Genomic DNA, 12,419 nt, shown 5'->3' with positions numbered 1-12,419 from the left:
GCTGTATTCTTTCTTTCATGGATTTGGTTTTTCCTTTGTCTTAAAAGTTGTTGCTATACCCAAAGTCCTGTTTATTTTCTTCTAGGTTATATCTTAAGAGTTTTATGGTCATAAAAGTTTTTAAAAATGAGTTCATTAAGAAATTTGTAATTATTTAATGAAATCAAGGATGAAGTGCTTTATTCTATCTTGTAAAATATATTTACTTGTAGATTTATTTTCTCAGAAACTTCTGCTACAACAGAAATTTAGACATGTTCATTTGTAACAATAAAAGCTATTTAAATTTTCACAAACTGTGGGAACTTTGTCCATGGTATCCATTATGTCTAAAGAGCAGGAAAGTTGCCTGGCACTGGTGGTTCATGCCTCTAATCCTAGATACTCAGGAAGCTGACATCTGAAGATTGAAGTTCAAAGCCAGCCTGGGCAGAGAAGTCTGTGAGACTCAGATCTCCAATATACCACCAAAATAGCCAGAAGTGGTGCTGTAGCTCAAGTGGTATAGTGAGCTAGCCTGAGTAAAAGGAGCTCAGGGACAGCCCCTACGCTCACAGTTTAAGCCCCCCGATTCACACACACACACACACACACACACACACAAAGCAGGAAAACAAAAGTATAAACATAATGCACACTTTATATTTTGGTTTTTATAGAATTGCTCATTACAAATATACAATAATTTGGCATCTTTTGAAAGTTCTGTTGCTTATTTTAGGTTTCCATCATTACATTGTAATGGCTGAAATTTCCTTATGAAAATTCCTTGTGCAAATGCTCCCTGAAGTAGCACGTCACATTAAGTAAGATAGTCACTTTCCTTTAAGGCAATAAAAATAACAAAATGCTTTGTTAAGTGTATATTACTGAATGGAGTTTTTGTTTTCTTTTTTGGTGCTGAACTCAGGGCCTAGGTACTATTCTTAAGCTTTTTTTTTTGCTCAAGGCCAGTGATTTACCACTTAGCCACAGCTCCACTTCTGGCTTTTTGTTGATTAATTGGCAGTAAGAATTTAATGGACTTTTCTGCCAGGAGTGGCTTTGAGCCTTGATATCCACCTCCTGCGTAGCTAGGATTACAGAAGCATGAAATCACTGCCTTGTTTACATTGTCTGTTATTGCCTCTTCATGAGCTGCACAGCCGGTCCCTAACCCTGTGAGTTATGTTCACCTTGCAATACAATCTCTGGCCCTATACTTTTAACCAAGATACTAAGGTGGAGCTTAGTGATTCACACCTGTAATCTTAGCTACTCAGGAGGCTGAGATCTGAAAATGCTGATTTAAAACCAGTCTAGGCAGACACATCCTCCAATTAACCAACAAAAAAGTGAGGCTGTGGAGATGGCTCATTAGTAAAATGCCAGCCATGGTTGAAAAGCCCAGTGAAAGTGCAAAGCCCTCATACTGGCACAAAACTAAGTTGGCCAACTTACTAGTGTGTGGAAAAAAAACTTTTTTGAAGCCAGATGCTAGTGTTTCACACCTGTAATTCTAGCTACTCATGAGGCTGAGATCTAAGGATTGTGATTCTAAGTCAGCCTGGGCAGAAAAGTCCCTAAGATTCTTACCACCAATTAACCACCAGAAAACCAGAAGCAGTGCTGTGGATCAAGTGGTAGAACACTAGCTTTGGGCTGAAGAGCTCAGGGATAGTGCCCAAGCCCAGAGTTCAAGCCCCACAACCAACCAAAAAAATTTTAAAAGACTTTTTTTGAATCACAGAACATATATCTCTGTACCCAAACTAAATACAGCTCCAATTCAACTTACTCTGTGTGGACCCTTGAGAATAGTCAAAGACAGCCACTGCCGCCTGACCTGTGGGCATGTGTGACAGAAGAGGCTGGGGAAGAAAGATGTAGTGGTTTCAGCTATTCCAATTAAGGTATCTTTAGAAATAGTATGGACAACTGAGTGAACACATTGCTGTGCATACACATACCACATGTCCCTGTGCTTTGGGAGATTTTTGGCAAATGAACAGCCCCAAAGCTAAAGTGGCCTTAGTTCTGAGTAAATTCACTGCACTGGCTCCTAACGGTGTGATCACTGGGCCTTTGCACTTAGCACTCGCCCACTTGGAGCCTTTACCGTCACTTCTGTTTGCATTGTGTCTCCCTTTCCAGCTACACTGTGCACGCCAGGGCCAGTGCAGGGCTTCACTCATCCTTGGGTGCTTAGCACAGTACCTGCTTTAAATTAAAGATTCAGTTGATGATGAATAATGAAAGTATGCTTGTGGGAAGGAAGACCTGTGACAAAATTTAAAACATATGACCGGAAGTTGTGGACTAGAATGCAGAATAGTAATGCACAGAGACAGGAAGTTCCCATGCCAAGAGTTAGAGGTGAGAACTAGAGACCTCAGACTGAGCTACTTAAGAGGCTGAGATCTGAGGATCCTGGTGTGAGGCCAGCTTGAGCAGCAAAGCCCACAAGACTCCTACAAATAACCAGCAAAAAGCCAGAAGTGGAGCTGGGGCTCAAGTACTAGTGTGCCAGCCTTAAAAGGAAAACAACAAGAACTAAAAGTGCCTAGATGCTAAGCTCAGGCCCAAGAACCAGCACCAAACAAATGTTTATTTTACCACCATTAGTGTATGCATGTGGAGGTCACCCACAACACACCCCAGCTGTCTAAACACTCAGAGGGGCTCAGCAATGTGCTGACCTTAAAATGGAAAGTAGACATCTTCTCTCCCTCCAAGAAAACTTTTTTTTTTTTGAGCAGTAGTTAATAGTGGAAAAGGACTCAGGTAAAGTCATTTCTTTTCCCAAAGGAACTTTCTGTCTCCTGTGACACTAACTACCCGGTGGGGTTTGATTTTCAAAACCCCAGTGCTGCTTAACTCAATTAGTCTTCAATGGTCCTGTTCCTCGACCAGCCTGGGTTTGTCCTTATGCCTGTGCTAATGGGAGTTGATTCCACTTGAGAGCTGAGGGAGGGGAAGGCAATGGATTAGTGGTTAACAGAGCCTAAGCAGGAGTCTTGTTTATTGTTCTGGTTTACATCTATCTTCCTAACCCCCAGGGAGAGATGTTCTCTACCACCAGTGAAAGATAACAGGGCTGGTGAAACCCCACAGGCTTTATCTAGGAAACAAAGAGCAAAGGTTTTGGGGGGGGGGGGGTGTTTTCCCAGGTTCTTTCTGGTTTGGGGTGGTAGAAGTTTTAGTATCCTGGAGGTTTCCAGGGTTGGTTTTGTTGTTGTTGTTTGTTTTTCCTTAGTGATCGTCCTCAGGGGAAGCGACCCCTGTGTAGTATGACAGCTGGGATCCATTGACTCTGGCAGGTTTCACCAATAAAGAGCCAGGTAGCAAGTTGCATTAAAAATAAATAAGTAAATAACAACAGGGCTGTAGCTCCCTAGTGAGCTGGGGACTCGGCCCGGCCCAGCCTGCGAGCCCCCACAGAGAGGTGAGATGGGAACCAACCCAGCCGGGGGTTCGACCCGGACGCCCCTGCTCCGGCGCCGCATCTCCCTCCAGGCCGGGGATGGGAGGGAGAGGGCAGCTCGCAGCACTGAGCACCCAGCACCCAGCACGCGCCCCCCAGGCGTGGATCTCTCCTAGGAACCTCTGCGGGAAGCCGGGCACGCCCCGCAGAGCCCCGGCTTCGGAGAGCAGAGCTGGGGCGCTCCTGCTGCGTGCTGCTTTTGGCTGCTCTCGGGTTTGAACTCGGGGCCTTCGCGGCCCTCCGAGCCGGGTCCTCCGGCCCTTTTGGCCTCGGTTCTTTTTAGGATGGGAACTTTTTTTTTTTTTTTTTCTTTTTTGGCCCGGGCTAGCCTCGGGAGACCGTGCGCCCGGCCTCCGCCCTCGGAGTCGCTGGGGTTTAAGGCTTTTTTGTCGGAGGGGAAAAATCTCGGCCGGGGCCCCGCCCTCCCGCCCGCGCCCACGCCGCGGCCGCCCTCGGAGCCGCCCCGCTCAGACCCGCCGGAGCCCGCGGCCGGCGCGGGAGGCTGCGGGCCGGGGATGCTCCCGAGGAGGCTGTGGCGCGGACCTCCACGGCGGCCGCCCGTCCCCCGAGCCCCGCACCCTGCGTGCCCGCCCACGTCCTGGGTAAGCGCGGGCGCGAGGCCCCCACCAGGGTCCGCGGGTGGAAAGTTTGCGTCGGGCAACTTTGGCGGGAGCGGCCCGGAGGCCGACAGGTGGTGGTGGGGCCGGCGCGGGGCGCGGGGCGCGGGGCGCTGGGCGAGGGGGTCCCCGGGCCGCTCGGAATCGCGAGGCCGGGATCGAGGCGCGGGATAGTGGCCTGGCCATCCCGCAAACCGGGAGCACCTCGCTCCCCCGGGGGCCTTGAGGACCTACTGGACAGACAGACACACATGCACACTCGCAGACAGACAGACAGCTGACCTAACTAGGGCGAGATGGAGCCCTAGCAGGCGGGAAGGAAGGGGACAAGGGAACATGGGGCGTGGGGGTTCGTTTACTTCCTGCCCCCACTCGGTCTAGTTTCAAACTAGTTTCAGATGGTGATGGTGAGCAGGCAAAGGCTGAGGAAAAGAAGCGTCAGCAGCAGGCAATGCGACTTTCCGGGCACTTTCACTTCTTGTTTTGGGGGATTTTGTTTGGCTTTTCTTTGCCTCCCCAGGTCTCAGGGCATCAGCCTTGGATTGATGCAAAAAGTGTTGAAATGCATTTACAAAAAAGAGTTGGGGGGGGAGGTTCCCCCTTGAATGCAAGCCAGGGAAGAATGTGTCATTGTGTTAAGAAACAGAGCCAAACTCCTTAACTTGTGAAACGGTAGGCTTAGTAAAGGAATTGGGGACAGATGCCTTTTAAGATAGGATCTTCTTTCCTCCTTGTTTCTCATGTGTGTGTGTGGGGGGGGCGGGTCGGGGGGCGACTTCACTAGGGTTTGAGCTCTGGACCTCACGATTGCCAGACAACGGACAAGGTGCTCTACCTTTTTGCTTGCATTATTGGGGTGGGGGGGGGTTAGGCCTCCTGGTTTTCCTCTGGCTGGATTGGCATGGTTGGTAATCATTCTGCTTATCTCTGGTGTAGCTGAGATGACGGGGGGGGGGGGGGGCACTGCATCAGCTGTACTTCATTGAGATAAGGTCTTGGCTGGGCTAGCCTGGAATCTTGATTCCCCCTGATTTCTACCTCTCAAATTACTAGGATTACAGACATCTGGCCCTTTTCGACTTCCTTATTTTTTGGCACAGGATTGCCATAAGTAGCATAGGCTAGACTTGAACTCACTAGGCAGCCCTGGCTAGCCTCAAACCCCACATCGGAGCACTGAGAGGATTACAGGTGGGAGCCACCATATCTGGCTCAAAGGATTGTGCTGTATTAAGCTTATTTAACAGTGTTGGGGTGCTGGGATTGGAACCAAGGGGCCCACAAGCTAGGCAAGCACTCTACCACTAAGCTCCATTCCTAGTCCTTCAACATTTCAAATAGCACTTAATGGATCCCAGGAGTGGCTGATCCTGTCTCTATTATTTGACTGCCCAGCAAGAATGAACAAGAAGAGAACAATGACACCGGTGAGCTTGTTAGGTCTAATCATAGGCAGACCATGCTTGGTGCTTTGGCTGTAATTAATGATTCTCATAAACCTTACACTTGAACGTTTTTTAATTTGCAGACTCTTAGGTCACCTGTCCAAGACAATTTACTGGACTTCAAAAAAAATAGAGATGTTAACATGTCCTCCCTCTCTGATAAAGCTCCCTTCCCTCAAGAACAAAGCTAAGCTCATGCCTATCTTGTATGAGGCTTTGCTTAAAAATCTGATGGTAAGGAAATTGATAGAGGTATCCTGGCCCCTTAGGAGGTTTAGCTAAAATGATTTTTTACTAAACCATTTTCTGCAAATCAGATTAGCTTGCTACATCGTTTTTCATGCTAAGGTTTCACTGATTGTCTCACTTGACCAGAATTGTCCCATGACCAAAGACAGGTATTTTATGTACCCACCCCCATAAACATTTAAACCCCTGGAGCCCATGAAAGTGACTGGGGGGATGTGATTCGCAACCCAGTCTCTCCTAACATCCTAGCCTGCAAGGACTTGTCATGAGTTAGCATCTCAAGCCTTTCCCAACTGTAATTGGTATTTTCAGAAATTATGAGTGTGCCTTACCGGGAACATTTAATGACTGAAAAAAATGTAGAGTTCCCATCCTTTTTTGTAGGGAAATCATTGTCAGTGCTTTCCCAGCAGTAGAGAAAACAGCTCAGTTAGCTGACATGGGTATGTTTAGTGTTTTTGGAAAGAACACAATAACAGAATGTGTGCATCTTGTATTATCTTTGGCCTTGTGTGTTGGTCGCTTCTGGTCGCAACATGTCTGCTGCCAGCATGTTGGTCTGGTGGTTGTCAGGGCGATCTGTGGCTCCTGCTGGGGTAAATGTGTGTGTGTATGTGCGCGAGCGCGCGCGTGTGCGTGTGTGTGTGTGTGTGTGTGTGTGTCAGTGTGTGGGATGCGGATTGGAGTGATCACAATGCCCTGTGAATTCTCTGGAAACAGAAAGCTATTGCTGAGCTGTGCCTTTCTGCTGCTTAGGCCAAGAAACTTTCCTGAAAGGATTTCATGCCCCCAATATAGTATTTCAATCCCTCCTCCCCACGAGCTGTATTTAAATATATATATTTGTGAATTTCGCAGCTGCTTATATTTTGACTGGGCTTAAAAAAAAAAAACCTTTTAGAAACAAACGTACAGGTTGGAGGTGTGAGGTGTGGCTAGATGTGGTAGAGCACTAGCCAGTGTGCAGAATCAGCAGGTACTGAGTTCGAGTTCTAGTCTTGGACCTAAAAAAAAAAACAAAGCATAGGGATGGGTTCAATTCTGTTCTGAGATGTTAATGTGGAAGTTGTTTTTATATCACTCTTACTCACTTTCCTGCTGTCCCACCTCTTGGGCTTTTGTTGTTTTTATTTTGATTTATTTATTTTTACTGGTGCCTTGGGGTCTGCAATGCTGGTTCTAAGGTGCGCTTCTGAGGGTTGTTTTGCTATTTATTTGCACTAAAAAAAAAAAGAATCGATGCTTTGAGCTCAAAGTGCTTCTCCACCAGTTTGTTTATTAAATACTAAACATTACCATTTCAGCATCTTAGGAGTCAGTGCTGTGCGTGTGTACGTGTTGTGGGGCTTGAACTCAGGACCCCCCTCTCTGGCTCTACCATGCCATCACTCTACCAACCACTCTTCCACTTCTACCTTTTTAAAAAAATTGTTATTATAAAGGTGATGTACAGAGGAATTCACAGTTACATAAGTCAGATAATGAGAACATTTCTTTTTGGGCATTGTTACCCCTTCTTTCACTCTCTCCCAGTTTTTCTCTCCCTACTTCCAGATTTTTACTGGTTAATTGAAGACAAACTTGATCTTCAGATCTCTTATTTCGTGAACTCTTAACTGCTGTTACTTGATTTGACACAACACCCAAAGGAAATAAAAAGAGGGAACATATATAAATGGTGACCCTATTGTATTTCAACTGAAGCTGTAACTTTTGTAAGGGATATTATATTTTTCAGGATCCCCTTTTGGGCACTTAAAAGTGCATTAGCTCTTTTCCACACCTTGGACATAACAGTAAATAACAGATGTCTTGGATGTGACTGGAGGGTCGAATTCTTTTTGACAGGTGTGTGTGTGTGAGTGTGTGTTTATGTGGGAACTCTCACTTTTTGCTTTTGGTGTATAAATTCCCCTTCTATTCTAAATGAGCTATTTGATGAGGTGTTTGATTTGTGTTGGTGTATGTATGTATATATGATTTTTTTGTCTTGTGTTTTAGTGTTTTGGCATAGCACCTTGTCTTTCTGTGTGTTGCTTAGGTGTTCTTGAACTCCTCTAAACTCTCCTTCTTTAGTTCTGGTATTACAGATATATACTACATTCCTGGCTTCTGGATGGAAGAGGACGCTTGAAAAAGGTGTTGGTGAAGAAAACTCCTCTTTCTTGAGGCTGACAGTAATAGGACTATAAGCCTGAAAAATGGTTGCAGAAAATATTTTGCAAACAGATATCGTTGGCTTTCTAAGCCTTTGCTAGAGGGTATCTGTGACATTTTATAGCCCAATAACTCACGTCTGCAAGTCTTCCTGGGGAACATTCTGGTTGATGCATAGAAACCATTTTCACTTTCCCCTGAAAAAAGGTTCAAAGGAACTCATCAGTAGCCTTTCATGGGTTTCTTCCTCAGAGCAAGGTAAGCCAGCTTTTAAAAGATGTAGCTGGTGTGGCTGAGCGCAGGCCACTTCCTGTGGCTCCTCTTAGGTTTTCTCCTCTCTCTATTACTGTTTCCGGGATTCCTGGGGCAGCACTCTCCCTCCATTCCCCATCTTCTTTGCCACTGACTCTTGAGTGTCAGTGGCCACCACCTCCATGATGAAGTCATGGCAGACAGAATAATGAGCCCCAGTTTGCTTGTGGCTGTGACATTGCTAGTGACATCACCAGTGACATCCCTGTAGGGAGGGGTGCTTGTTGGCTTCCTGCATGGGTCCCAAAAACCATGTGATAAGTAGTATTTTTCTCCATCTCTTGATCACCTCTGCCCATGCACAGTTGGCACATCATAAATGCTTGTCTGGTAGAGGAATGAAGGAAGGGAAGCAAAAGAATGCTGTGTGTGGTTCCTTTCAGGTCTTGGCTTCTGAGTGTCCTCAGCTCCACTTCATCTACTGGAGGGAGATCTTGAGACATTCTAGTATACTTTGTGTGATAAGAGCCTTGAAAAATTGAGTTTTTAACCAATGTAATCTTAGGCACATTTAAAACACATTATTATTATAAGCCAATAGAGTCCTAACTTGTATTTGGGTTAGCTGTTTGGTTTCAGACATGCTTATCTGTCAGGAATTTTTTTCTAGTCCTGGGGCTTGAATTCAGGGCCTGAGCACTGTCCCTGGCTTCTCTGTGCTTGGCTAGCACTCTACCTTTTGAGCCACAGCGCTACTTCTGGCTTTTTCTATTTATGTGGTACTGAGGAATTGAACCCAGGTTGTTGTGCATGCTATGCAAGCACTCTACTACTAAGCCACATTCCCATCCCGATCTGTCAGGATTTTTAAAGAACCTAATTTGTATAATGTAGAAAAACATAAAATCTAAAAGGAAAGCCTGGTATGTAAGCATTTTATTGAAGTGTGTGGTGTGGTTAGGGTAACTGTTCATATGTAGGGGAGACATTATTTTATTTTCTCCATAGACAAGGAATCTTCCTTAATGGGATTCTGAGTATTAGATCATATTTGCTATAAACTTAAAAAGTGCTGCTTTGTGATTGCCAAAAGCTATCAGTATTACTTCAATAAGCTTAAATCATTAAAAGTTAATGATTAGCTCTAAATAATAATTTAGAGCATTACTTTAAAAATCAGTTATAGGGGCTGGGAATATGGCTTAGTAGTAGAGTGCTCGCCTCATACACATGAAGCCCTGGGTTTGATTCCTCAGCACCACATATATAGAAAAGGCCAGAAGTGGCGCTGTGGCTCAAGTGGCAGAGTGTTAGCCTTGAGCAAAAAGAAGCCAGGGACAGTGCTCAGGCCCTAAGTCCAATCCCCAAGACTGGCAAAAAAAAAAAAAAAAATCAGTTATAAAAAATATTGTTATCTGGATGCCAGTGGCTCATGTCTGTAATTGTAGCTACTTGAGAGGCTGAGAACAGGAGACTCACAGACGGAGGCCCATTCTCAACCCAGAGTTGGGTATAGTGCTATGCACCTGTCATCCTAAGCTCCGTGGGAGGCTGAGATTGGCCAGCCTGGATGGGAAAGCGCATATCCACGGAGGGAAGTGAGATGTGGGGGCATGCATCTTTGATCCCAGCAACAAGTGAAAGCCTGAAGCTGGTGGACTATGTGGGGCATACACATAGGCAGGAAGCAAGACCTCATCCTAAAAAATACTCGTGGAGAAACAGGGCTGGCAGTGTAGCTCAGCAACAGAGTGCTAGCCTAGCGAGTGTGAGGCCCTGAGCTCAAATCTCAATGCTACCAAAAGATAGCTTGTTCATAAAGATGTAAATCCCTGGCATAAATATAAAACATGACAAATTTATAGTAGGAATGTAGCTTGATGCTAGTGGCTCATGCCTGTAATCGTGGCTACTTAGTAGAACTTTAGATTGTGATACAAGGCCAGCCTGGGTGAAAAAGCCCATGAAATCTTTATCTCCAATGAAGCACCAAAAAGCTAAAAGTGGAGGTATGGCTCAAGTGGTAGAGCGCCAGCCTCACTGAAAAAGCTATGGAAGAGTGCAAGGCTCTGAATTCACACTCCAGTATGGACAGAAATGAATATAATTTGAGCATTAGGAAATACATTCCAGAAGTGGGGCCTGTAGAGTTGGAGTGACTAAAGTTACCTGTTGGTCTTCTAGTTCTGGGGGCCTGGGTCAAGCTGACCCTCTAGGGGTGCATGGCAAAGTGTGAGTACTGTTGAGGGTTCAGCTATTGACCGAGGAACCCAGCCCCGTGGTTGCCACTCATGAACCCCCATCTGCAGCCTTGAATGTGGGGGTTCTTCCTCTATGGATCTGGAGGATCTTTGTCATGACAGTAGCAGTGCCCCAGTGTCTCTAGATCTAGGGGGCAGGGTGGGTAAGTAGGATGGCATTTATATAGTGACATGGAGATTCCACTTGTTAACTAGAGTCCATGCTGTAGCTTCTGCTGCTACTGCCCTGCCCAACTCCAAGGCCTGCATGTAAGCTTTTATTTCCCTGCCCTTCACTGGGTTCCCTTACTGTGACTTGCAGGGATGATGAGATGTTCAGACTTAAGGCCCAGTTCATACATTTGAATTGCCCACATTTCCTTTGTTCGTGGAATGGATTGTGCCTCAGCAAGAGGAAATCCTAGAAGAAAATAGATGCTAGAGTGGCACTTGTGATGGCAAAAGGTTGGGTACAAGCTGCTGGATAGTGCCTTGTAGAATCAGAGTTGTGCTACTGGCAGCAGGCATTTGTGGTTGCAGTGCAGCCTCCGTATTTACACCAGTCCAAGGCCTCTAGTCCAGCCTCTGCCAGTTAATTGGAGATGGAGTCTTCTGGAATTCTCTGCCTGAACTGGTATTCTAGGTCTTAGTCTCTGAAATAGAACTACAGGTATGAGAAACTGGCACCCAGCTTTGCAGTATCAAATGATGTTTCTTTTCTGAATACTTGAATGCTTGTAGCATTATCTCCCTCCCCCTCCCCCTCCCCCTCCCCCTCCCCTCCCTCTCCCCTCCCTCTCCCCTCCCTCTCTCTACCTCCCACTGGTGTCTGATCTGAGGCTTGAACACAGGGCCTGGGAGGTTTCCTTTAGCTTTTTTGTTCAAGGCTCTACCACTTGAGCCACAGCTCCACTTCTCCACTTTTTGGTGGTTAATTGGCAGTAAGATTCTCACAGGCTTTCCTGCCTCTGCAGTCTTAAAGCCACAGTCTTCAGATTTCAGCCTCCTAGGTAGAAAGGATTACAGCCAGTAAGAGCTCTGGTTTTTAATGAATTGGTATCTTGTCTTCTATGTGGCTGTAAGAACCTGGTACACAAGCCTTTCGCCCTGATAAACTCCTTGCTAAGATCTGAGTTTAGACACAGCTTTCAGCTTACGTACTACCATACCTCCAGTCCCACATTTTGCTGGTTGGTTGGATATAGTCTCACAGGCTGGCTTTGAACTTTCATCCACCAGGTGGCAGCCTCCTGGGTAGTAGCTAGGATTCTGGGTATAAGCCACCAGTACCTGGCCACATCTGAATTTTTTACTTTTTTTTTTTGCCAGTCCTGGGGCTTGAACTCTGGGCCTGGGCCCTGTCCCCGAGCTGCTTTTGCTCAAGGCTAGCACTCTGCCACTGGTGCCAGCGCCACTTCCGGCCTTTTCTGTTATGTGGTACTGAGGAATCGAACCCACAGCTTCATGCATGCTAGGCAAGCACTCTACTGCTAAGCCACATTCCCAGCCCACCTCTGTATTTTTAATGCCAGTTTTCTTTTTCTTGCCTAGGAATGGTTCTGAGGTGAGCTTTAAAAGCCAGGCAGTGGCTCTACTCCACATCATGAGAAACCTCCGCTGACCTATTCCTCTATCTACTAAGTGCAGCTTCCAAAGTGGAAAGAATGGAGTGTTTGTCAGTTTTGCAAGGCATTGTGGGTTACGTGTCACTTGTCAAGCAGGACCTCTTACTAAGCTCAGATTCCTTTGCATGTGGCACATGGCTGCCTTTAGCTGCCAGGGGGCTTCAAGCTGCAAGAATCTTGTTTCAGCCAAACGTTGATGCCTCAGGGAGGTCTCAGTGAATGGGTAGCTGTATGTGCCTCGGTCCTCTTGGTTGGCAGCAATGTAGTTTTGTTCAAGGGAATCACTGAATTTCAAGGCGTGATGGAGCCTCAACTTATAAAAGTCACTCCACAGTGGGTATTTACAGAGCGATTTAATTCTGGAATTTCAG

General features: G+C 46.2%; 1 protein-coding gene across 1 annotated transcript in view; it reads left to right on the top strand.

The window, feature by feature from the left end:
* Positions 1–3,944: 3,944 nt before the first annotated feature.
* Positions 3,945–12,419, top strand: part of Mcub (mitochondrial calcium uniporter dominant negative subunit beta) — a 34,508-nt gene continuing 26,033 nt past the window's right edge. The window contains exon 1 of the mRNA XM_048333845.1: positions 3,945–4,065. Within this exon, the coding sequence (XP_048189802.1) occupies positions 3,979–4,065 (87 nt within the window). The 5' untranslated portion in view covers positions 3,945–3,978. The remainder of the gene's footprint in view (positions 4,066–12,419) is intronic.

The sequence above is a fragment of the Perognathus longimembris genome, chromosome 24 (genome assembly GCF_023159225.1).
Source record: "Perognathus longimembris pacificus isolate PPM17 chromosome 24, ASM2315922v1, whole genome shotgun sequence".
Taxonomy (NCBI): domain Eukaryota; kingdom Metazoa; phylum Chordata; class Mammalia; order Rodentia; family Heteromyidae; genus Perognathus; species Perognathus longimembris.
The sequence above is the reverse complement of the archived record's forward strand: the minus strand, read 5'-3'. Positions and strand labels throughout refer to the sequence as shown.